Here is a 24,571-nt window from a genome sequence, read left to right on the forward strand (position 1 = left end):
TTGCCATTAACGAGTCAATCAATTAGCAATTAATTACCATTAATTGCACAACGATCAGATCCCGTTTTCGTGTGCCACGTCACGCTCGCTCGTCTCGACCTCGACAAGACAACAAGACACGGCTCGACGGCAGCGGCGGCGCGCGCGTGTGGCACCCCTTCACCCTCCCTCAACTTCTCCACAGGAGCTAACAAAGGCCACCTATTGAAGTTGAGTTAACACATGGTCAATCATCAATATAGTACTAAACCATTTTCTTTGTAGCATTAATTATGGGACCTTAAATTAATCATCAAATATAATTATGGACTAATGGCCCATTATATTCAACAACAGTCACCGTCTGACGCCACTGAGAGGGCCTCCTACAAGCCCCGTCAACCCAAGGACCTCTCACTCCAAGTCACAAGGCCCTCAATGGCAGCCCTCAACATCACCAGCGTCGAGAAAGCTACCCATGCAAGCCCTAATGGTATCACGACCTCCACTCCAACAGTCACTGCCCAACGCCACCGAGAGAGCCTCTCCTGCAAGCCCCGTCAACCCAACGACCTCTCACTCCAAGTCACAGGGCCCTCAATGGCGGCCCTCAACATCACCAGTGCCAGGAAGGCTGCCCCTGCAAGCCCTAACGGTCCCACGACCTCCACTCCAAGTAGGTGGTGCCACCACTGTCGTCAAAATCCAGGTAGCACATTCTCCTCAAGGGGTCTTGAACTATTTCGCCACACTCTCTTCTTTTCAAACAACCAAACAGTTCGGAGAAGCATTTCTCCAAAGAATTCAGATATCAAACATTTCCATTTCTTATAAAATCAAAGAGATCTACCAAACAGGCCCTGAAATTCCACCGGTCACCATATACATACATGAATAGTCATTTAAGATTTATTTAGAATAATTAAAATTTCACAATTAGACCAAGCCCATTTATCGAACATTAATGCTCACCAGATGTCGAGATGTCTAACGTACAGGGCAAGTCCGGATGTCTACCGTACAGGGCAAATAATCTGTCCGGAAGGTGTATTCGGTATGCCAGCTAAACATGGCATTCTTCAATGTATATTCATCCTCCACACCACCTTGATAAAATAAATACAAGTATTGTTGAACAGCTATTACAAGGGTTCGTCGCCACTACCATGGACAACCTGGTGAACAAGCTTGTGAGGTAACCTCTTCGTTTCCTGAAAGATGAGCACAAAGTCACAACAGAAAGAAGGAAATGGAAAATTCACAGTATAATTGGCACTAGAAAACGCTTGATGACTTCGTGATTTGTTTAGCGACAGTTGGGTGAACCTCTGTGTTCCAGCTTGGCCTCAACTTAGGTTTGGTACCGATTTATTTTGCTGTTAATGAAATTTGGTTCGTCCATGGTGGGGAAAAAATAATTGGCACTGGAAAATACAAAAGGACTAACAGAGAGCATAAAAAGGGCATAAAAAAGTATTTAATTTCTAGTACTGCTATTAAAAATGAGATCGAGAGCAAAGTGAGGACATTGATTCACTTTTTCCATCAACAAAATTATATTTATTCTCACTCCTACAGTGAAAAACATGTGGTCTTCTGATACAACGTTTTCTTAGTTTTAAGGTTTAAAAAACGTGTGGCGTTGGGATAGCTACAAACTCAAGGGAAACCATTGGCTAAGTGCTTTTTTCTTTATGAGAAAGAGAGTGGTTTATTGATCACTTAGGAACATGATTACAATCATTTTAAGAAACTATTCCGATCATCCACAGATGCAAGTATTTCTTTGATTATTTCTACAGTAATACATCACATGTAACAAGGATAGAATAGACTCACCAACATAAAGTAGGACTGAGTAATAAGAACAATAATGGAAGCTTAGCTCAATTTAACTTGTACCTAATCAATCTACTAAAGCTTGGCTCATGAATAGTTTACCATTTGAGCTGTGTGAATCTTTTGGACAACCTAATTTTCATGTTATTATAGAGTTAATTAAGTATGATTAGCACCACAACCACTAACATTTTTTTCCTACATGAGAATCCATGCTTCTCTTGCAATTCATTACAACTGAGTTAATATGAAACATTAAAGTTTGATAGATTCATTAGCATATGGAAGATTTGGAACTCTTGTAATTAAATATCCAGTAAATAGAAACCAGCAGCAATCCCATGTGTTCGAGGAAAAATAAGAAATCAGCAGTACTTTAGTGCAGTGAAGAGAGAAATTATGGCAATTGAGCATCAAAGGGTAAAAATATAGGGCAATACAACGGGAGACCTGGAAATGCCGCATATGCAGAATAGGCTCACATCCAACCTCTGCAACTGATTTTCCAAGAGGAGTCTTAAAATTAAATCTGTTAGCTTGATATACAGATAATTTGTTGTTTTTATCAGGAAGCTGATGGCAAATTTTAAGTAGCGACCCCAGGGTATTCATCTGCATATAATTCAGAAGCATTAATCAGGAACCATATCATAATTTACTGCACATATTGTTGATAATAGAGCATTCTAAGATCATAACAACAATTATTGATTTTTTGAAAGGAAATGGTGTCAGCACTTCAAGTATGAATATTTGGGGATTCCAAATGAACTAACAAAAGTTAGAAATAAGGAAGGGTGAAACATGAATTATTCAATATGTGCCCAAAAGTATTTGACATTAAATACTGAGAAAAACTTTGTTAATATTGATTTTTCTTGGCTTTCAGTGTCAGAGAGACTCTTTTCTATGAACAGATAGATATATTGTACTTCTACATTTGAACACACTACAGATGATTTTTCATCTTAGCAATAAAAACTGCATGCGAAATAAGATACGGTAGTGTGTGGCCTTGTGTCTGTGTGTGTGTGTGTGGGGAGGGGGGGGGGGGGAGTTTGTGTGTTTGAGTCTATGTACGTGTTATGACCGGCGTGCATTATGAAAGGAGGAAGCCTAGAGGTGGCTAAATAGGTGCCAATTAGAGGGGGTTTCGGATCAAATTTATTATAATTATATAAGATAGAGGGGGTTATTTATATTTTACTAGTCATAGTATAAATACATGTACTTTGGACCTATTTCGAATAAAGCAAGAGCGTTATTCTGCTCGGCTCCCTGAGGGAGCCGGGAAACCCTAGCCGCCCTTCCCTCTCCCTCTCACGCACCCAGCAAGCAAGCACGGCGCCCCTGCGCCGTGATCACCTCCGTCCTCCTTCCCATCCCTACAATCTGCGCAACAAGCCTGGTAGGATCCGAAATCCTATCAATTTGGTATCGGAGATGTCAGGTTCTTCGCCCACCTCCACCCTGCCGCCGCCGCCGCCGTCCAGCAGCACCCTTCCACCACCGCCACCAGCCCCAGCGATCACGTCGGCGCTGGTCTCGCCCTCGCAGCCGTCATCTTCTGCCGCTGCAGCGCCTCCCGCTGCCGTGCTCACTCCTGAGCAGTTGACAAGGGCGATTGTCGATCTCAGCCATGCCATGGGACAGGTGCAGCGCACCCTGCAGGCCCTTGTCCTCGCCCAGCAGCAGCCACCATCCCCACCGCTGTACACCGCCTATCCACCGCCGCCACACCACTCCTTGCTGTACACCCAACCCACCCTCGCCTTGCCATACTCTGCAGAGCCGCCCCCAAGGCCCTCCTCCCTGCCGCCGTCCATATATGTCCCCATCCATCAGATGTCCTTTCCACCGTCCCCATCGCCGATCACGTCGTGGGCCTTGAGTACTGCAGCACCTATATATTCTTGGGCAATTTAAATATTTGCCCCCCTTACGCCTCTTCACTTGCCCCTCTTAAAAGTGCAATTAAAGATTTGCCCCAGGTATCTCCTTAGTCCTATAGATTTGCCCATTTTAGCTACGTGGCAGTCCAACTCATCATGCCAACTTGGATCAGCTATGGAAAAAGACCATGTTGCCCCTCTCCCCTCTCACCGACACGCAGGCCCCACATGTCATCTTCTTCTTCCTCCTCTCTCCTTGGCGTGAGCAGCATCAGTCGCTGTCCATTGCGAGCAGCAACACCTAGCACATGGCCGAGCAGCCGCAGCAGCAGCATGCCGGCTGAGAGCGCGTGGGCTGCGAGCTCCGCTCACCATGCACCCAAGCCGCAAGCTCCTCGCTGACCACGTGCTCCATGTGCCGTCCATGGCGAGCTCCACGCCTCCACGCAGGCTGCGTGCCGCCAGCCACATGCGCCCCTCCACCGGCCGCTCGGCGCTTGCTGCTTCTGCTCGCCCGTGTGCAGCGTGCTAGCTGCTGCTTGTGGGAAGCACCAGGAACATGTCAAGGCGGAGGTCCGACTTGTCGAACCCGGAGACGCCGCTGTTGTCCCGGACGACCTTGTCCTTGCACTTGTTGGACAGAAGGGGCTTGAAATAGAAGGTGAAGAAGAACCAGGCGCCCCAGGTGGTGTCCCCGCGCTTGGCAGCCTTCCGGCTCCCAGCCTTGGGAGCGCAGCTGAGCACGGCCTCGGCGCTGTAGACCTGCGGGCCGAGGCCGACGTCCAGCATGTCGTAGAGGTCCATCTGCCAGGGCTGGTTGATGTCGGGCGGAGGCGTGCCGGAGGGCGACACGGCGTGGGCGCGGGCGCCGACGCCGACGGCCCCTCTGATGAGGGCCTGCACCATGACTCCGACGGCGCGGTCGTCCGGCGCGGAGAGGTAGCCCGACGGGTCCATGGAGAGGAGCGTGCAGGGGCCGTGGTGGCCGCCGCCGCCGCCGTTCTCCATGGACAGGGTGGTGACAAGGTCTTCCCCCATGGCTGCTGACACGCGCCGCGAGGTGCTTTTTTTCTCAGGTAAGGGGAGGGGCAATACGGTCTTTTCATGTAACCGATCCAAGCTGACATGATGAGTTGGAGTGCCACATAGCCAAAATGGGTAAATCTGTAGGACTAAAGAGATACCTGGGACAAATCATTAATTGCACTTATAAGAGGGGCAAGTGAAGAGGAGCCATCCATAAGAGGGGCAAATATTTAAATTGCCCTATATTCTTCGGTGCCTCCGTGGGTGACTGTTTCTCCGACGATCGCCGGAGCGCCGTTATCCGACACCTTTGGAGCTCCCTTCGCCTTCGGTACGATGTACGGGAGACGGTACCCTGCTCCACGGCCCCCCCTACCGCCGCTGCACCCAGGGGTTTCGGCGCCGACCATGACTGCAGGGGATCATCAACCCCCCCCCCCACACACACACACACAAACTACAAATTGGAGTTTGCCACGTACGACGGCACCACTGATCCATTGAACTGGCTCAACCAGTGTGAGCAGTTTTTTCGTGGCAAGAGGACGTTGGCCTCGGATCGGACGTGGCTAGCCTCTTACCACTTGAAGGGGGCAGCACAAACTTGGTACTACGCCCTGGAACAAGATGAGGGCATGCCGCCCTGGGACCGCTTCAAGGCCCTCTGCAATCTCCAGTTTGGTTCGGCAGTCCACAACTCCCGCCTGTCCGAGCTGGCAAGGCTGCCCTTCTTGTCCACAATGCAGGACTACGCCGAGCGGTTCAACGCGGTTTTGTGCCACTCCCACAATTTGTCCGCTGCCCAGAAAGCAGAGCTTTTTTGTGGGTGGTCTACCGAAACACATCAAGGTGGACGTCGAGCTACGCGAACCGCAGACCCTACAGACGGCGAAGTACTTGACTAGGGCGTTGGAGCGCCGTGCTGCGGCCACCGCTCCTGCTCCACCCCAACGCAACACTTGGCTTCCCTAGCACCTGCCCCTGTCACCTCCACAACGCGCACCAGCAGCCGTGCCTGCACGGAGGGGCCGCCGCGCCACAAGGCGCCAACGTCGGTGCACCAGCAGCGGCTGCGCACCCCTTCCGCCGTCTCTTGCCGGCTGAGATGGCGGAACGCCGGCGTCAAGGGCTGTGCTTCAACTGCGATGAGCCCTACGTCCACGGGCACGTGTGCCCGCGTCTCTTCCTGGAGGCCGACGACTACATCGACGACGAGCTCCTGGCTCCGGAGGCTGCTGCTGTGCAGCAACCAGAGGACGCCGCCATCTTGGAGGACCCAGCGGCAACTAATGCGCTGGTTGTCTCCCTGCACGCTGTGGCCGGCATATGCGCCGACAATACCATGCAGGTGCCGGTCTTGATCAAGGGGGAACGCTTCCTGACCCTGCTGGACTCAGCCATGCGCCGCTTGGGCCTCACTGCCAGCGGGGGCGAACAGCTTCGAGTTACCGTGGCTAACGGTGACCGCCTTCCCGGAGAGGGCATCGCCCGCCAAGTGCCCATGACGGTTGGCGCTGACACGTTCGCCATGACGTGCGTCGGCCTCGACCCGGCTGCTTCGACTTCATCATTGGGATGGACTTTCTTCGGACCTTGGGCCCCATCCTGTGGGACTTCGAGGCCATGACGCTGACGTTCTCCCAGGGCGACCACTGGATCACTTGGCGAGGCACAGGTCAGCCGACGCCCTCGCCCCACCCACACCGCCTAGCGGCGGCCACCGCTGCGGCCCCACACCCCCTGTTGGACCAGCTCTTGTCCTAGCACGACGCGGTATTCGACGAGCCGTAGGGATTGCTGCCCGCCGGTCCGTATGACCATCGGATTCACCTGCTTCCAGGCACGGCACCAGTTGCGGTGCGTCCGTATCTTTACCCACAGCTCCAGAAGGACGAACTGGAGCGGCAATGCTCGGTCATGTTGGCCCAAGGCATCATTCGGCCGAGCACCTCGCCTTTCTCGGTGCCGGTCTTGCTGGTGCGCAAGGCCGACAGCTCCTGGCATTTTTGCATCGACTATCAGGCCCTTAAAGCGAAGACCTCGAAGGATAAGTTCCCGATTCCAGTGGTCGATGAGCTCCTTGATGAACTCCACGAGGCTCAGTTCTTCACCAAGTTGGACTTGCATTCGGGCTATCACCAAGTCCGGATGCACCCCAACAATGTGGCCAAAACGGCATTCAGCACTCACCATGGCCACTATGAGTTTTTGGTGACGCCGTTCGGCCTCTCCAATGCGCCCGCGACGCTCCTGGCCCTGATGAATGACGTCTTGCGGCCGTTCCTGCGAAGGTTTGTGCTGGTCTTTTTTCATGACATCCTTATTTACAGCTCATCTTGGGCGAAACACTTGCAGCACATGGGCATTGTCCTGACAGCCCTGCGGACGCATCACCTGCACCTGCACCTCAAGGTGCGACCTCGGTGGCCTACTTGGGCCATGTAATCTTGGCGAACGGGGTCGCCATGGATGCGGACAAGGTGGCTGTGTTGTCGTCCTAGCCGACGCCATAGTCGGCTCGGGGCCTTCGCGGTTTCCTGGGCCTTGCAAGATGCTACCGGAAATTTATCCGGGACTTCGGCTTGAACGCTGCCCCGCTGACACGCCTCTTGCGGCAAGACGCGTTCCAGTGGGATGACGAGGTGACGGCGGCCTCCGAGGGGCTCAAGGCTGCCCTTACGACATGCCCAGTCCTACAGATGCCCGACTTCGACAAGGTCTTTGTCGTGGACTGCGACACTTTGGGCGCAGGTTTCGGCGTTGTCCTCCACCAGGGCGTTGGTCCCCTCTCCTACTTCCACCGGCCGTTCGTGGCCCACCACCTCAAGCTGGCGGCCTATGAGCATGAACTCATTGGGCTGGTCCAAGCAGTGCGGCATTGGCGGCCGTACTTGTGGGGGGCGCCATTTTCTGGTGCGATATGAACACTATAGTCTCAAATTTTTGCTTGATCAGCGTTTGTTGACTATTCCCCATCATCATGGATCAGTAAATTATTCGACTTCGACTTCGATGTGGAGTATCGGCTCGGCCGTCTGCCGCCGACGCTTTGTCCCACGGCGCTGAAGGTATGGAGGGTGCCTCCCCTGCGCAGGGGGTTGTACACACTCTCTCGGGCCCCTCTTTTGCCTTCGTCGACGACGTTCGACACGCCACAGCGGTGGCGCTTGACGCCCAGCTCCTTCTGCAGCGCCTCCAAGCAGGGGTTCCAGGCAAACCGTGGCGGGTGGAGGCTGGCCTCCTCCATGGTTCTCGCATCTTCGTTCCAGACCACGGCGATCTCCGCCATCAAGCCCTTCTTCTAGCCCAGTCAGCTGGCCATGAGGGAGTGTAGAAGACGCTTCACCGCCTCCACTCCAATTTTTATATTCCGGGTGACCGAACATTGGTCCGGGACTAGGTGTGCTCCTGCACCATGTGTCAGCGTAACAAGATAGAGACGCTGCAGCCGGCCGGCCTCCTGCAGCCCCTCGACGTGCATCTCGATGGATTTCATCGAGGGGCTGCCTAAGGTGGGCGGCAAGTCGGTCATCTTGGCGGTGGTTGACTGCTTCTCCAAGTACGCCCACTTCATTGCGCTGGGCCACCCCTACACCGCTACCTCGGTCGCCCGCGCTTTCTTCGACGGTGTCGTCTGCCTTCATGGTTTCCTGTGTTCACTGCCATGTGTGGCGCGACCTCTTTAAGATGGCGGGCGTCACTCTGCGACTCAGCACGGCCTTCCATCCCCAGACGGACGGCCAGTCTGAAGTTGTTAACAAAGTCGTTGTCGTGTATTTGCGTGGTGTTACAGGTGATCGTCCGTGTGCGTGGGTGGACTGGCTATCGTGGGTGGAGTATTGTTATAATACCTCCTTCCATACAGCCCTCCGCACCACACGCCCTTCCAGGTGGTCTACGGCAAGCCGCCCCCACCCCTGCTGCCCTACCATCTTGGATCGGCCCAGACCGAGATGACCGATGCTCTCCTTCGCTCCCGTGACGAGGTTCTGGTAGAGGTTCGCCAGCGTCTTCTCTAGGCAGAGCAGCAGGCGAATAAGTACTATGACGCCTCGCACCACGACATGGAGTTCGCGACCTGTGACTGGGTATGGGTGTGTCTCCTCAACCGCACCACCCAGTCCCTCGATCCGCGCGCCAAGGGGAAGCTTGGGCCTCGCTACGCGAGGCCTTTTCGCGTCATCGACCGCATTGAACAGGTGGCCTACCGCCTGGAGTTACCGGAACACTCCTGTCTCCACGTCTTCCACGTCAGCCTCCTCAAGCGCCACCAGGGCGAGACGCCAGCTACGCCTGGTGCTACTCCGCCTGTCCTGGACGTTCGCCATCTACAGGCCCTGAACAGGTCCTACGTGTCTAGCAGCGACGAGGTGACTAGCACGTCCTCATCAAGTGGGGCAATCTGTCCGCCAAAGATGCTACTTGGGAGCCGCTACAAGATTTTCGCACCGCCTTACCCGATTTCCAGCTCGAGGATGAGCTGTTTGTGTAGGCGGGGAGAGATGTTATGACTGGCGTGCATTATGAAAGGAGGAAGCCTAGAGGTGGCTAAATAGGCGCCAATTAGAGGGGGTTTTCAGACCAAATTTATTATAATTATATAAGGTAGAGGGGATTATTTATATGTTACTAGTCATAGTATAAATACATGTACTTTGGACCTATTTGGAATTAAGCAAGAGCATTATTCTGCTCGGCTTCCCTGAGGGAGCCAAGAAACCCTAGCTGCCCTTCCCTCTCTCTCACACGCCCAGCAAGCAAGCACGGCGCCCCTGCGCCGTGATCGCCTCCGTCCTCCTCCTTCCCATCCCTACAATCTGCGCAACAAGCCTGGTAGGATCTGAAATCCTATCAGTACGGCTCCTCTTTCCTTCTATTAATACAATGATACACAGTCCTCCTGCGTATTCGAGAAAAAAAAAGATAAAATACGATAGATGACACTCTGGTAGAGACCTGTTATCAAGGCAATAGTAGGTGAGGTACTGGTATTCTATTGTACCAAAACATTTATGGCAACAGAAAGGTGGTACCAACCTTCATGTAGGGACACGAGGCACAACCACCATGAATGGAGCAGCCTTCGCCAGAACTCACACCAGGAACAATAGTAAGATTATCTAAATTAGTAGCCATTGAAGAACCAACATGATGAGAACCATTCGATGTCTTAGAAATCGCATCCGAGGAAACCGGAAACACAATTTCTACTTCAATGTTTGCTCTCTCTTGAGAAGAATACAAATCAAATAACTCCTGAACAGCAGCAACAATTGAAGTGATCATCCCTGATTCTGTTCCTAACACAAACTGAAGATGGTCATCTACATTTCTGTCCAGAGCTCTCATCAGATGGTCCTTAATGAAATCCAAGATGTTCTGAGTGGATCCAACAACTCCCATTGCTCTCCGCTTTGCTTCCATTGCCAAAGAGAACATTTCTCCAGGGACCTCAAAGTGTGCTGTTAGAAATGCATCACAATATTGTTCCTTTATTTTCCCCACAACCTCATGGCCAAACATGTCATGAACCATACAGTTACCACCCTGAGTATCAGCAAACAATTGTTACAGAAGGGATAAGCAGAGAGTGTACATCAACTAAGACTGGCGCAAATCATAAAAAGCAGAAAAAGCATGATATTAAAAGATTTATGAGACAGATTCCAGTCCATTCCAAAGAATAATACTGTTGGAATATAAGTGAATTGTCCACCTCTCCCCAAAAGCTTAAGCTTTTGGGTTGAACTGGTCGGTGCATGCAACTCAATATGGTATCAAAGCCAGAGGTCTCGAGTTCGAATCCTGGTTAGCGCAATTAAATAAAATAATTGTTGCTCGCTCCTATTCCACATATTTTTTTTTCTCGAACAGCGCAGGAGAACTGCGCGTCATTTCATTAAGGTAGAAAACAGGTACACAGGTCCAAGAGACCCAATACCCACACACACCCCACAATTCACACACGCCCACACACACTGTACTTTGGATTTACCTAATCACCACATCAAGAACATGAAAAAACGACCAAAAGTCTCCAAGCCCTAAGCCCCATGAGGCAGCGACCTATAAAGAACTTCCTGGAGTTTGGCGGCCCCAGCCGAGCACCAAAGCCTACCCTCTGAGCTAATTGCCGCAAGGACTTCATGAACACTTGGCCTCTTCATATCGAAGACACAAGTATTACGATGCTTCCAAATCTCCCAAGTCCTATTCCACATTTGAGGCCTGAGGGAGCCTCCACGTGAGGGGAAGTGTTGGAATATAAGTGAATTGCTCACCTCTCCTCATCAGCTTAATCTTTTGGGTTGAACAGATCTCGAGTTCAAATCCTGGTTAGCGCAATTAAATAAAATAATTGTTGCTCGCTCCTATTCCACGTTTGAGGCCTGAGTGAGCCTCCACGTGATGGGGAGTGTTGGAATATAAGTGAATTGTCCACCTCTCCCCATCAGCTTAAACTTTTGGGTTGAACTGGTTGGTGCATGCAACTCAATAAATACAACCCATCAGGCAATCCATTCATATATTCCATTGTCCCAAAAGTTAACGAAGTCAAAACATTTTTGTACAATTGAGGAACTAAGAAAAATCTTATACTTGTATATGCCAGTTCATAGTAAAACTGACACATGTTTACTGCTTTATAAACCATGTCTATTTAGTGGTGCCCAAAATGCCAAACGGAGAGATATCTAGGACAGAAAGTGTACCCAATAGTGTGCATGTCGTGTGGGGATTACAGTATAACAGGTGCAAAAGAAGCAGCAGCATCAGAGGAATCAGCATTAGCTTAAAGATTAGTTTTAGTTAGTTTGCTTTAGCTTAAAGTTAGCCAATTAGTTGGGAGATTTGTCATCAGGGTAATCATAGGTTTGGGCAGGTATTACATGGTTTTTATCTCTAGTTCTTCAAGTATATCATTGCTCCGCCACACTGTCATGGCCCAGGGCCACGCGCTGTAACAGTCCATGCTGTGACATCAGATTCATATGGTACAATGTCCATGGGTGACAACACACACCACTAGCAACCTCAACGCCGCTGTCAAGTTCAATGTCTATGGGCACCATGCTTGCCAGCTGCCAAATTCTATAATGTCCTCACTAATAGCGTGGAACCCTTCATGCATATTAGATTGATTGAATCATTGAGTTACATGTTATTCTACACCCAATATTATTCTACACCAACCCACCCAAACTACCTACCGGGTTCAAACAAACCCAAAACTCACACCCATCCCACGCTAATTGCTAGGTCGTGATCCCGATCCCCATCAAGGCCCCACCGACCAAGCCTTTACTCGTCAGCGCGCTTGAGTCCTCTATGGACATCTCATTTTGCTGAAGCTCATGAAGGCCTTTGTTAGGGTAAGCAAAAAGTGTCGCTGTTCTGAATATATCTCCCTGCAGGTGGTCCCACATCTCCTTAGCAAACTCATGATGCTTAAAACCCATGATCAATGAGGGCTTCATGCTAGTGACATTGGCAAAGAGGGATGCTGGCCTTGTATTGGGGGAAGGCGGTGACGATGGCAGTTCACAGTCGCTCGCCAACCAGAAGCTTGCAAAGCAAGACCCCCGCTATAAGGCCTAGCGCTGTTGCACGACAGCGGCCGGGCACTTGAAGACGTTCGACTGCCTCGGATACACCAAGGAGCTAAACCACTTGGGTAAGCTCGTCGATCGCAGCAAGCCTAGTGTCTTCATCGGGTATGCAGAGGGAGAGAAGGCCTACCGCATTCTCGACCCACTGACTCAGCGTGTGAAGGTGGCGTGCGACGTCGTCTTCGACGAAGGCCATGGCTGGGACTGGTCCAAGCCAGATCCTAGTGGCTCGGCATCAGCGGCAAGTGATTTCACCGTCGAGTCCTGGTGGCCTAGAGGAGCAGGGGGAGCACAGATCTTTGGTGGCGGCTGGACCTTCATCACCAGCGTTGCCTACACCACCACCAGCGTCGCGCTCACTGTCACCAAATCCGAGGGAGCCCAGAGCCACATCGGTAGCAGCATGCACTCCTCAAGCGCCACAGCCGGCCACCACCACCTGCATCCCCAGCAGCTGCTTAACCAGCAGCATCAGCACATGGCGATCAACCTCAAGTCGAGTATACCACACCACTGGAGGACGAGGACCATTTGGATGCCTACTATGACGATGAGCCTCTATGCTACCGCACGATGACCAACATCATCGGCAATCAGCCTCCGCCTCCTTCAGCACAGCATATGTTTGCCAAGCTGCACCAGACGCACGTCGGCAAGCCTGCCAACTACGCTGAGGCACAAGGTGATCCAGCACGGCAGCAGCAATGGAGCAAGAGATCAAGTCCATAGAGCAGAACTGCGCACTTGGGAGCTGGTCTCCCTACCCGATTGCCACCGTCCCATCATCATGAAATGGGTGTTCAAGCTCAAGAAGGACGAGCTGGGGGCAGAGATCAAGCATAAGGCGCGATTGGTGGCACGTGGCTTCATCCAGCAAGAGGGGGTTGACTACGACATCGTGTTCGACCCGATGGTGTGCATGGAATCGGTTTGAGTCCTCATGCTGGCGGCTCAAGAAGGCTGGCGTATCCACCACATGGATGTGAAGTTCGCCTTTCTAAACGGCGACCTCCAAGAGGTGTACGTGCAGCAGCCACCCGGCTTCGCTGTCGCCAGAGAAGAAGGCAAGGTCTACCACCTCCGCAAGGCACTCTACGGCCTATGGCAGGCCCCGCACACCTAAAACGCAAAGCTGGACACCACACTCAAGGAGGTGGACTTCCAGCAAAGCGCGCACGAGGCGGCGATGTACCGACGGGGCAGCGGGCGCTGTCCTGCTCTTTGCCGTCTACGTCGATGACCTCATCATCACTGGTGTAGAGGAACGAGAAGTGGAGACATTCAAGGCGCAGATGAAATAGGTCTTCGACATGAGTGACCTTGGCCTCCTCTTCTTCTACCCCGGTGTCAAGGTGCGCCAAGATGCCAATGGCATGACCCTCTGCCCGACTCACTACGCCAAGTGCATCCTCAAGCTCAGCAGCATGACTAGCTGCAACCCAACCTACACTCCAATGGAGAAGCATCTGAGGCTCATTCGGCACAGCACGGCGGAAGTTGGCGTACGCACTACCGGCGGCTCATCGGCGTCTGCACTACCTGGTGCACACCCGGCCGAACTTGGCGTTTGCGTTCATGAGCCGGTTCATGGAGCGGGCCACGGTGGAGCATCAGCAGGCAATCAAGCGCATCCTTCAATACGTGGCGGGCACCCTCGACTACGGTCTACACTACACTAGGCTCCCGGCACAGCGCGCTTCATCGGCTACTGCGACAGTGACCTCACCGGCGACATCGAGACAAGCAAGAGCACGAGCAGAACCATGTTCTTCCTCGGCAATTGCTTGGTCAGCTGGCAATCCCTCAAGCAGAAGGTGGTGGCTCTATCAAGCTGTGAAGCCAAGTATATCGCCACCACCACTGCAGCAACCCAAGCATTGTGGCTGTCAAGGCTATTGGGAGAGCTTCTCAATAGGCATGTCAAGGTGGTTGAGCTGAAGGTGGCTAGTAAGTCTGCTCTAGCTCTGGCTAAGAATCCAGTCTTCCATGAGGGGAACAAGCACATCAAGATCAAGTATCACTTCATTAGAAGTTGCCTGGAAGATGAAAGCATCAAGGCCAACCACATTGCCACTACTCATCAGCTGGCTGATATCCTCACCAAGTCACTAGGCAAGGCCAAGTTCCAAGAGATGAGGGAGAGGAATGGGCTGAAACAGATCCTCCAAGGGTGAGCACAAGGCTTAGGTGTAGAAATGAGAGTTAAGCCAAGTGCTACTCTCTAATGTATCTAGTTATCTACTTTAGCTATTTACTATTCCTAGTAATGCTATTATCATCCAGTTGTCTTGGCATCTAAGTAAGCATCTACTTTATGCAGTAGATATGTTGTAGTAGTTTCACTATTCCTTGTAAACCAAGTTTGCTTTCTCTATACAATGAGAATAAGCGGCCTATGGCCATGCTGCCCTTTGGCAGAACCAAATTCCCCACTCTAAGTGTCTTACCTGGCCAACATTGAGAAGGTAATAACTCCAATAGTGGAGATGACTATATATAGAGAGCCTTGTGGGTCATATGGGCCGAAAAATTGGGTGAGCATAGCAAATATGTCATGTGGGCCTAGCAGTACATGCGCAGGGCACGTGCCAGGGATGCGGCCAGGAGTGCGCAACATAGGCGCGCGCAATCACCGCGCCCAAGGAACGGGACCACAGTGTTTGGTTAGGCGGGCTATCAGCCATGCCTTGAGTTCGAGAGTTCCATCTCTAGTTTGCTTGTGGCCAAGGGCCTATTTACATCTTGCATGAGACTCCATCAGGTTAAGCAATACAAATTATCCCACTCCTAATCTCCCTTCTTCAACATCAACCAAGGGGAAAAACCTCGCCCCACTACTGATCGAGACTACGAGCTCTGTGGCCGAGGTCCTGCCACCTAAGCCCCGATGCCCTTGACAAAAGATAGGAAAGTTTACATAAGGTTTGATTTGGGACACATTATTGGATGGACATAGCAAAGAATGCAATTGGTGTATTGTGTAGGGATATAGATATTAAACACAAATCAATGTTTGGTTATAAATTAAAGATAAACAAGAGAATATCCGAAACACTTCTTTCAGAAATATACAGATCAATCTAAAAACTGGTGTTTGTGAAGAAATCTGACCTTTGCAAATTTGAACAATTATAGAAATAAAAGTGGAAGACAAATTCAGAAACAAAATATGCTTTATAGAAAATAAAGAAAATGAGATCCAAAGCTTAGATCTTCAAAATTCATTCGAATTGAGATCACAGTATCCATACTTGAATAAAAATGTCTGGGAGTAAACTTCCTAAAGCACAGGTGAGGAACAAAATCACGCAACCTGGTAATAGTGTAGACGTGGCAGCAATGAACTTATAGATTTTCTGTTGTGGTCTGGATGAATTTTTGCAATTTCTTCATCTGCCATTGTAGCCATTCTCTGAAATAAATCTGCTATGTTTGCACCCATATATGAATCAGGACCATACCAGACATTAAGATCTGGTATTTGGGCAAATGCCTAAAATATACGAAGTTAAGAAAGCTTGATTACAGGATAAGTAAAATAAAAATGAAATACAAATAAAATGTCCACTCATATAATTCTCAGAAGCAAAACATGTACCTGTAATATAGTTGGAACAACATTAGAAGAGGTGCAAGTTATTGTAGGAACAAGTTCATGAGCATGAGCTTTTGTTTCCAGCGAAGTATTAATGTAAATAACATGCAAAGACGGATAACATCTCGAAGCTTCCCTCAAAAAATGAGTATATTCACAACTTGAAGCAGCATCTGCTAATGAACAGCCAATTGGTTCACTAGACATTCTATAAACGACAACCTGCATAAATCCACCAAGAATTAGTGCCTGCATGTTGCGGAGTTACGGAGTCATTAGGGGTGTGTTTGGTTGGATGGATACCCATGGATGGGAGATGGTCATCAATGGATAGGTGGTGTTTGGTTTGTTAGATTGGTTGGACATGGATATCCACTACAAGAAATATCCCTACTAGATGCTGGATACAATGGCCACCAAAAAATTGGTGGATGAGCTCATCCATATTTTCTAATCTTTGTCATCTGTAAATAAATTAAGGATTATTAGTATATTATATTACTAATTACTCTGATAGGAACCGGGGTCCTGCCCTTGACAATGCGGAGGTTGTAGCTGTGAGGGATCAGGGGACGAGGCTAGAACCGTGAGGGACCACGGCGGGGCGCCGTGATCTCGCGAGGAAGTGGGGTGGCGCCGGCACAGCTAGGGCAGAGGGTGGCTGGGGCATGTCCCGGCTCCCGGAGGAAGCCGGAAACAAATATATTGTTTCTGCTTAATTCAATCTCCAAGTCCTTACTAATATTTATAGTCCTCTCTAAATAATAATAATCATCTAAATAACTGAATGACAAGATAAATATGGCCTTTAGCCCTCCTAACAGGCTGCGCCTAGCCACTAATGGGCTTGCACCTTGTATACTTGACGCCTGTCATAACATACTCCCTCTATCCTAATATATATAAGGTGTAACCACTTTTTATTTAAGTCCCATAATACAAGTCGTGCTCTCTAGACATGTGTACATCATGTAGTAGTACTAGTGTTAAGAGAGAGAATTAAATACACTCCTTGGTCTTTGAACCAGAGGTGGTTATGCCGTATAATCTAGGATGGAGTAATAATTCTGATGACAAGATTAGTTTGGTAAGTGCTAATATGTTGATTAGTGCATGTTTTGTGTGCCAATTAAGGTAGAAGTACTAATTAACATATTTTATCTATAATTAGTGATTATCATGATAAAGTTAGTGTTAGTGCATATTTACTAGTGTATAATTAGTTGTTATTATTATTAGATAATAGATACAATTAGTCAATTATTGTCATTCCATCCACTCTCGTCCATCTGACTAAACAGAAAAATAGCTCGTCATCCATCAAACCAATCCCCATCCAACTCTGCCCTCAAACAAACACACCATTCGGGAATGTTTGGATATACATGGCTAGTTACTAGTTGGCTAAAATTAGCCCAAACAAACTAGCCAGTTGGCTAACAACTAGTTGGAGACTTGGCTAAAAAATTCCACCTATTAGCCCTCTTGTTTGGATGCACTACAGCTAATTTGAGCTAAATTAGCTAGCTAACAATTAGCCCACAGTATCCAAACATACCCTTAGGTTGTGTGTCATGTGGGTGCGCCAATATCAAAGGCGCTCCTGGGCTCGAGACCAAAGGGGCACCAGCTGTAGTTAATGACAATTAGTAGTTTGGGGAAAGGATAGAATTAGTGAGAGATTAAGAATAATTAACGGGGAGAGAACCAAGGAGCTTGTGGCTGGCCCCTAGGGGCTGGGCAGTCCTATACCCTGTAATCAGCTTATGAGAAGGCAATGAAGAAACAAGTTATCTCCTAATCTACCTCATGCTGCTGTTAATCTCATCCCCTGCTGCTCGGTAGCTAGGCAAAAACCCTGGCACCATTACCTGGTTCACCTGGCTACCGACCAGCAGGGGGAAGAGATTAAGAGCAGCAGAGGTACATTAGGAGACTACCCGGCCCCTAAGCGCCAGCCACAAGCTCCTTGGTTCTCTTCCCATTAATTATCCTTATTAATCTTTCATTAATTCTATCCTTTCCCCAGACTACTAATTGTCATTAACTACAGTTGGTCGCGGCTGCGCCTCGGGCCCTGGAGCGCCTTTGATATTGGCGCCCCTGTTGGAGTATGTATATGCAGGCCCATGAGGCCCATGTATGTGACTATATTGCTACCCTTCTAGGGTTAGCCTAATCAAGAAATCAGAAAGTTTAACATGGTATCCAACTAGGTTCTCTCTCTTCCCTCCCTCTCCTCCCCAGTCGCCGCCGCCGGCTGGCCGGCGCGCGCCTCTGCCATGGCTGGCCAACCTCCTCCATCCCCCACCTACTTCCACAGCTTCCCACCTCTTTCTCCTCTACCTGGGCGCAGATCACAGCCGCCGCCGCCGATCCAACTGTCGACCGTCGTTTGCCCGCCTCTGCATCTCCGCGGGGGGCTGCACCCAAACCTGGCGGTCGTCCGCTGGGGGCCGCGCCCGCCCGTCCGGTGGCGGCTCCACCAGGTCTAGCCGCGCCCGGCGGCGTCCGCCCGCCACGCCCGCACGACACCCTGCATGTGGCAGCGCCCGGCGTTGTCCGCCCGCCCGACGTCTCCCACGCGTCCGCGCCAGGCGCTCGCCCGCCAGGGGGCGCCACTGCCCGTCTTCAGGGGACGCCCAGTGCCGCCGCCTCCCTCTTGGCCGTGGGCGCCAGGGCAGATGCGGGTGCCCTGCCTGCGGACGCCGCTGCTGACGCCACAGGCGCCTTAACCGGTGTCGACGCCCTGGCCGTGGACGTAGGGCCTGGAGCCATGGCTGCAGGGGCTGTTGCTGCCATGGCCGCCGGGCTGGGGATGCCGGCCGGCGCCAACGACACGCTCCTGCGCTTCACCGCCCTGCCTCCGGCTTCCCACCTCCACAGCGTCGCCGCCCTCGTCGCTGCACGGACCACCGTTGCGGAGGGCATGGCCCGCGTGCGTGAGGCCGCCATCGCCTGGGAGCGCGAGCGCGACGTGGCCGACGCCCTGGCTCGCCAGGTCGCCGAGGCGAAGCAGATCCTCGGCATACCTGCCTCGCCCGACGTCGAAGCCACGTCCTCGGCCGGTTCCCGCGTGGCTCACACCACGGCAGCCGGTCCCCGCATGGCTCACACCGCGGATGGTACCCTACAGCCCCGGGCTCTTGCGACGATGCCCGGGGACTCGCAGGTCTCCCCGGTGCCCTCTTCCGTCCGCGAGGCTTTGCTGGAACCTCATCGGCGCCACGCGATGGAAGAGGAGTACGCGGCCCTCCACGCCAACCAGACCTGGGATCTGATCCCTCGTCCCCCGGGCTCCAACATCGTCACCGGCAAGTGGATCTAGACCCGCAAGCGCCGGGCTGACGGCACTCTTGAGCGGTACAAGGCTCGCTGGGTTCTCCGGGGCTTCACTCAGCGCCCCGGCATCGACTACGACGAGACCTTCAGCCCGGTGGTGAAGCCTGCCACCGTCCGCACGGTGTTCTCGCTGGCTCTCACACGCGGGTGGCTCGTGCATCAGCTGAACGTCAAGAATGCCTTCCTACAAGGCGTTCTCACTGAGATTACCGCAGTCAGCCGGCGGGGTTTGTTGACTCTTCTCATCCCGACATGGTGTGTCGGCTCAACAAGTCTCTCTACGGCCTCAAGCAGACCCCCCGGGCATGGAACCATCGGTTTGCTGCCTTTCTACTGACTCTGGGGTTTGTGGAGGCTAAGTCAGATACCTCTTTGTTCATCTATCACCATGGCGCTGAGACTGCATACCTGCTGCTCTATGTTGATGACATTGTCCTCAGCCTCCAGTGAGTCACTCCTTCGGCGGATCATCGCCTCTCTTTAGCAAGAGTTTGCTATGAAGGATCTAGGTGCACTACATCACTTTCTTGGGGTCACTGTTGAGCCTCACCCTGCTGGATTACTCCTTCACCAACGGCAGTACACTCTTGATATCCTGGAGAGAGCTGGGATGACTGACTGCAAGCCCTGCTCCACTCCAGTTGACACACAGGGCAAGCTATCAAAGGAAGTGTGATAGATCCCACTGCATATCAGAGTCTTGCCGAGGCACTTCAGTATCTCACCTTCACCTGGCCGGACATCACCTATGCAGTTCAGCAGATGTCTTCATATGCATGATCCCCGGGAGCCACACCTCACAGCTCTCAAGCGGATCCTTCGCTACCTCCGCGGCACCGTCGACTTCGGTCTCCTTCACCGACGGTCGTCCTCCACCGAGCTCGTCGTCTACACTGACGCCGACTGGGCCGAGTGTCCGGACACTCGCCGCTCTACCTCCGGCTACGCCGTTTTCCTAGGCGGCAACCTGATGTCCTAGTCGTCCAAGCGCCAGCCGGTCGTCTCCCGCTCCAGTGGCGAGGCGGAGTACTGCGCTGTCGCTAACGGCGTGGCTGAGGCTTCCTGGCTCCGGCAGCTCCTTGTCGAGCTTCACAGCCCTCTCTCCCGCAGCGCACTAGTCTACTGCGACAACGTCAGTGCGGTGTACCTCTCCACCAACCCGGTCCAGCACCAGAGGACCAAGCATGTGGAGATCGATCTACACTTCGTCTGGGATCGAGTCGCCATCGGCGATGTTCGGGTCCTCCACGTCCCGACCACCTCCCAGTTCGTCGACATCTTCAAGGGTCTCCCGTCCTCGACCTTCACCGAGTTCCGCTCTAGCCTCAACATCACCAATGGCTAGTTGCGTCTGTGGGGGGCTCGTGTGTTGTACTTCTTTCTTCTTTTCTGTCCAGTCTGCAAACTCCGCTGCGCCGATAGTTCAGACTGCGGGGGGGTGTTGGAGTATGTATATGCAGGCTCATGAGGCTAGGCCCATGTATGTGACTATATTGCTACCCTTCTAGGGCCTAATCAAGAAATCAGAAAGTTTAACAGCCCCCACATGATATTGTGGGATATCCATGTGAAAACAACAAAGAATGACATTCATGATTTGCTGAAGTTGACAACTATTTTGGTCGGACTTATTCAAACATCATATAACCAAGATATCACTTATTACCTTAACCAATGTAAGTACGGCAACAGTCAGTCATTCGTTCTGCTTCAATAGTCTGATTATGGTTAAAAATCTTCTTTTACTACAAACTTTCTCTGTATTTTGCATAATCACATCCACAGTAAGATCAAAGTTCAGAAAGTGCTAGTCCGCAAATGATATAATGGTAACACAACAGATAAACTGGATCTGACTAGGATCGTTCTGGAATTCATCCGAGCTGCCACTCCAGGCTAGTGTATAAAAGTGGAGACTGAACTAGAAAGAGAATTAGCTCATAACAAGGTTACCAAATGATGTTACTTCACTATTTCACTAACGTAGTAACATGATACAAGTGTATAGTTTTCAAGAAAAAAAATGATAAAAGTGTATATATAAACCTACTCATTTTAGCTTGATTCTCACAGTATGCTTTTAGTGATAAATGACATGACAATTAGACTTCTGGAAACACTAATTAAAAAAGTACCTTATTAAATCCTTCTTGATCAAGTATTGACCGAACATTTTCTGACATGAAGTCAACACCTAGAACTGTAATATAGTCACATCCTGCTTCAGCCATTTTAACAGCACTATCTGCCATAATCAAGGAATCAGATATTTGGATGTGGGGCCACTGCTTCTTTGCAGCAGTAAGTATGCCTTGCACCTCAGGATCCATATAAAAGTGTGCAACAACCCCAATTTTTTTCTCTTTCAGGGTATTCACAAGGCCTGAAATCTTGGACTCGTCCGGAGATAAAAACATCGCCTGCAATTAAACATTAAATTTTAGTGAGTTGCTTCATGCAGAAATCAATATGAAGACTTACAGTAAAATGATACGTTCAAGCTAATTTAAGCTGTCATTTTTTGTCAGATTCACAACCAAATTTCCTTTTTTATAAGTAGCATCCTTTAGTGCAAACGTTGGTACATAGATGACTAGTGAATGTGGGCAGGATGTCTGAAGCCACATGATGTTGTCAAGCAAGAAATCATATCTTTGCAGTTCCACAGAGCATCAACTCTACCACTAATCTATAGGTTCCACTAATTTGAATACACCATCAACAATACTGGGGAAGGATGGAGCCATCTAATAAGCTTCACAGCTCTTAAGCATCTAACATTACAATGCTGCAACTGATCCCCTTGAGACACTAGAATATTTACTTCTTGTGTAGATTATGATGACTAACTATCGCCAAGCTGCTTATTTATCATCATTCCTGTAATCCTGTATTCATCTTACAGGCAGCTCCAATAATGGGCAATACCAACTATAATAGGTTAGAGGGGACATGACTCATATCACACACGTCTTCTTTTATTCAGTTGGGAATTGGGACAAGGATGAGGAGAGCTGCAATAGATGAGGGTACGATGGTGTTAAAAACAGAAACAGTAACAGGACAATTGAACTATTGCTGTGGAATGATATAATGATTGTTACGGCTCTCATCTGATTTTTTTCGCAACTATATGATTATTAGTCTTTTACAATGCTAGAGTAATCATTCGATCGTGGTAAATTCATAGAGCCTCCTCAGAAGCAACTAATCTTAATTTTTGACATTTACAGTTGTAGAGACACCACACAAAGTTCCCTTAAGTTCCATGGCAAAAAGATATATAAAATGGGAAAACCTTTGTGGAAAAGGCTGAGTGCAATCTTTTTAGTAAATGATATTCCCATGTAAGCAAGATGCTAATATGACCACACAAAGTGGAAAAATAAGGCTGATGTTGACACTAGCTGGTCCATTCCCTACACACAGGCTGACCAGAGTCAGCTCCTTCCTGATCGATCAAAAAAAAGAAAAATGCATGAGCTAATAGAAAAGATATCTTTTATTCGGTGTTGCTAACTTTAGTGGAAAAAGGGAAATGGAGTCCCATCCTTGGCAGATTCTTCACGTCGAATCTACCCAAGGAAAAGCACAACTTCTTCAGACATTGTGTAAAAGGATAACACACCGAGCTATTATACTAGTAAGGCCTTGTTTAGTTGACAAAAATTTTAGATTTTGCGTACCGTAGCACTTTCGTTTGTTTGTGGCAAATATTGTCCAATCATAGACTAATTAGGGTCAAAAGATTTATCTCTCGATTTACAAGCAAACTGTGTAATTAGTTTTTGTTTTCGTCTAAATTTAATACTCCATACATGTGGCGTAAGATTTGATGTGACGGGGAATCTTAAAATTTGTTGGGAACTAAACAAGGCCTAAATTCCCCACTTGTTGAGACAAGCCACGTCTTTTCATTCATTAGACCAATAGTGCCACGAACATTCATGTAGCAAGTCGTTCGAGACCAACAGTACCACGAACATGTATCAAAAGAAAAGAAAAAAAAAAAGAAGTGCCACGAACATTCATATAGCCAACTCCGGATAAATCAACGGACCATGAGGATCGGATAAAGGAGCTCACCTGCGCCTCGGCGTAGCTGCCCTGCGCGCGGACGGCGCCGTCGCGAGCGATGACGAGCGACGGAAACGGCTTCCCGGGGTGCCTACCCTCTCGCGCCGCGATGGCCGTGCGCGCCCGCTTCTGCATGCCGACAAGCACGTTGTGCCACGTGCTGGCCCGCGACCGGGCCGCCGTTATCCCCGCCCCGAGCGGGGCGAGGTCGGGATCGGCGGGGTCGACGGCGAGGACGTCCTCAGGCTTGGCCCCGTCCAGTGCGGCGACGAGGCAGGCGCAGTACCCACGCGAGAGGTCAGAGTCGGAGTCCGCCGCGAACCGCATCCGCCAGCCCGTTGCCGCGTTGCAGCGGGCGACGAGCCACACCCGCGCGACGCAGCCCATGACGCGGTTGCCCTGAGCGCGGTCGGGCTCCGGGAGCCTCGGGAGCGCGGCCGCGAGGGAGAGGAGCCGGCGCGCGCGGTCTGCATCAGATGGGAGTGCACGGAACTCCTCGGCAAGCAGGCGGAGACGGAGGCGCGGGTGCGCCTTGGCGGCAGCATCATCGGAATCGGCGCGCGGGAGAGGCGGAGGTGGAGGAGGGGCACTGAAGTGGGCACAGCGAACAGCGAGGAGGGAGCGCTGACGGGGTACGAGGCCGCTTCGGGAAACGTGGAGAGGAGAGAGGACGCCTCGGGGCTTCGCGGCGGCGGGGGGGAAGAGTGAGGCGGCGGCGGTGTCCATGTCGTTGCGTTGGTGTGGCCGTGCTGTAATGTGCGGAGACGTGGGGGGAGGCGCGTTTTGCTGGGGACCAATTCGGCCCGAGATATTTAACATTTTGCCCCCTTGAGCATGTCTATATAGGGCCTTGATTAGTTTCTAAAAGATTTTGTAAAATTTTTCAGATTTTCCGTCACATCGAATCTTGTGGCACATGTATTGAGCATTAAATATAAATAAAATAAATAACTAATTATATAGTTTACCTATAATATGCGAGATGAATCTTTTAAGTCTAGTTAGTCTATGCTTGAATAATATTTATCAAATACAAACAAAAATACTGCAGTGGCTATTTTGCTAAAAATTTTGGAACTAAACAAGGCTCTATCTAAAGAGCCAAAATTTCAATTTGTCTCTAAATTTTGTCCGTTCGCTCGCCGGCCCTTGCCTCATTACCCTCGCTTCCAAAGTTCCTTACGGGTCCGCGGCTGTCGTAGATCCAAGAG

At 50.5% G+C, this 24,571-nt stretch overlaps 2 protein-coding genes across 2 annotated transcripts; both read right to left on the bottom strand.

Annotated features, from left to right (window-relative positions):
• Positions 789-24,163, bottom strand: LOC8086163 (quinolinate synthase, chloroplastic). The gene is made up of 7 exons (XM_002443085.2): positions 23,370-24,163; positions 21,419-21,703; positions 15,945-16,163; positions 15,660-15,839; positions 9,774-10,283; positions 2,269-2,430; positions 789-1,190 (listed from the first exon to the last, which is right to left on the bottom strand). The coding sequence occupies exons 1-7, from the start codon at positions 24,084-24,086 to the stop codon at positions 1,122-1,124; spliced, it is 2,142 nt and encodes a 713-aa protein (XP_002443130.2). The 5' UTR covers positions 24,087-24,163; the 3' UTR covers positions 789-1,121.
• On the bottom strand, positions 3,253-9,762 carry LOC110429679. Its single transcript, XM_021446006.1, has one exon. It carries the CDS (start codon positions 4,746-4,748, stop codon positions 4,239-4,241), a length of 510 nt encoding a protein of 169 aa, XP_021301681.1. The 5' UTR covers positions 4,749-9,762; the 3' UTR covers positions 3,253-4,238.

The sequence above is a fragment of the Sorghum bicolor genome, chromosome 8 (genome assembly GCF_000003195.3).
Source record: "Sorghum bicolor cultivar BTx623 chromosome 8, Sorghum_bicolor_NCBIv3, whole genome shotgun sequence".
Taxonomy (NCBI): domain Eukaryota; kingdom Viridiplantae; phylum Streptophyta; class Magnoliopsida; order Poales; family Poaceae; genus Sorghum; species Sorghum bicolor.

Excerpts from the sequence above, each read along its gene's own strand:
- LOC110429679 (XM_021446006.1), bottom strand. The coding sequence starts at position 4,748 with ATGGGGGAAGACCTTGTCACCACCCTGTCCATGGAGAACGGCGGCGGC.
- LOC8086163 (XM_002443085.2), bottom strand. The coding sequence starts at position 24,086 with ATGGACACCGCCGCCGCCTCACTCTTCCCCCCCGCCGCCGCGAAGCCC. Across the intron at positions 10,284-15,659 it reads CACGTCTACACTATTACCAG|GGTGGTAACTGTATGGTTCA; the intron begins GTTGCGTGATTT and ends GCTGATACTCAG. Across the intron at positions 2,431-9,773 it reads CCTCGTGTCCCTACATGAAG|ATGAATACCCTGGGGTCGCT; the intron begins GTTGGTACCACC and ends AATTATATGCAG.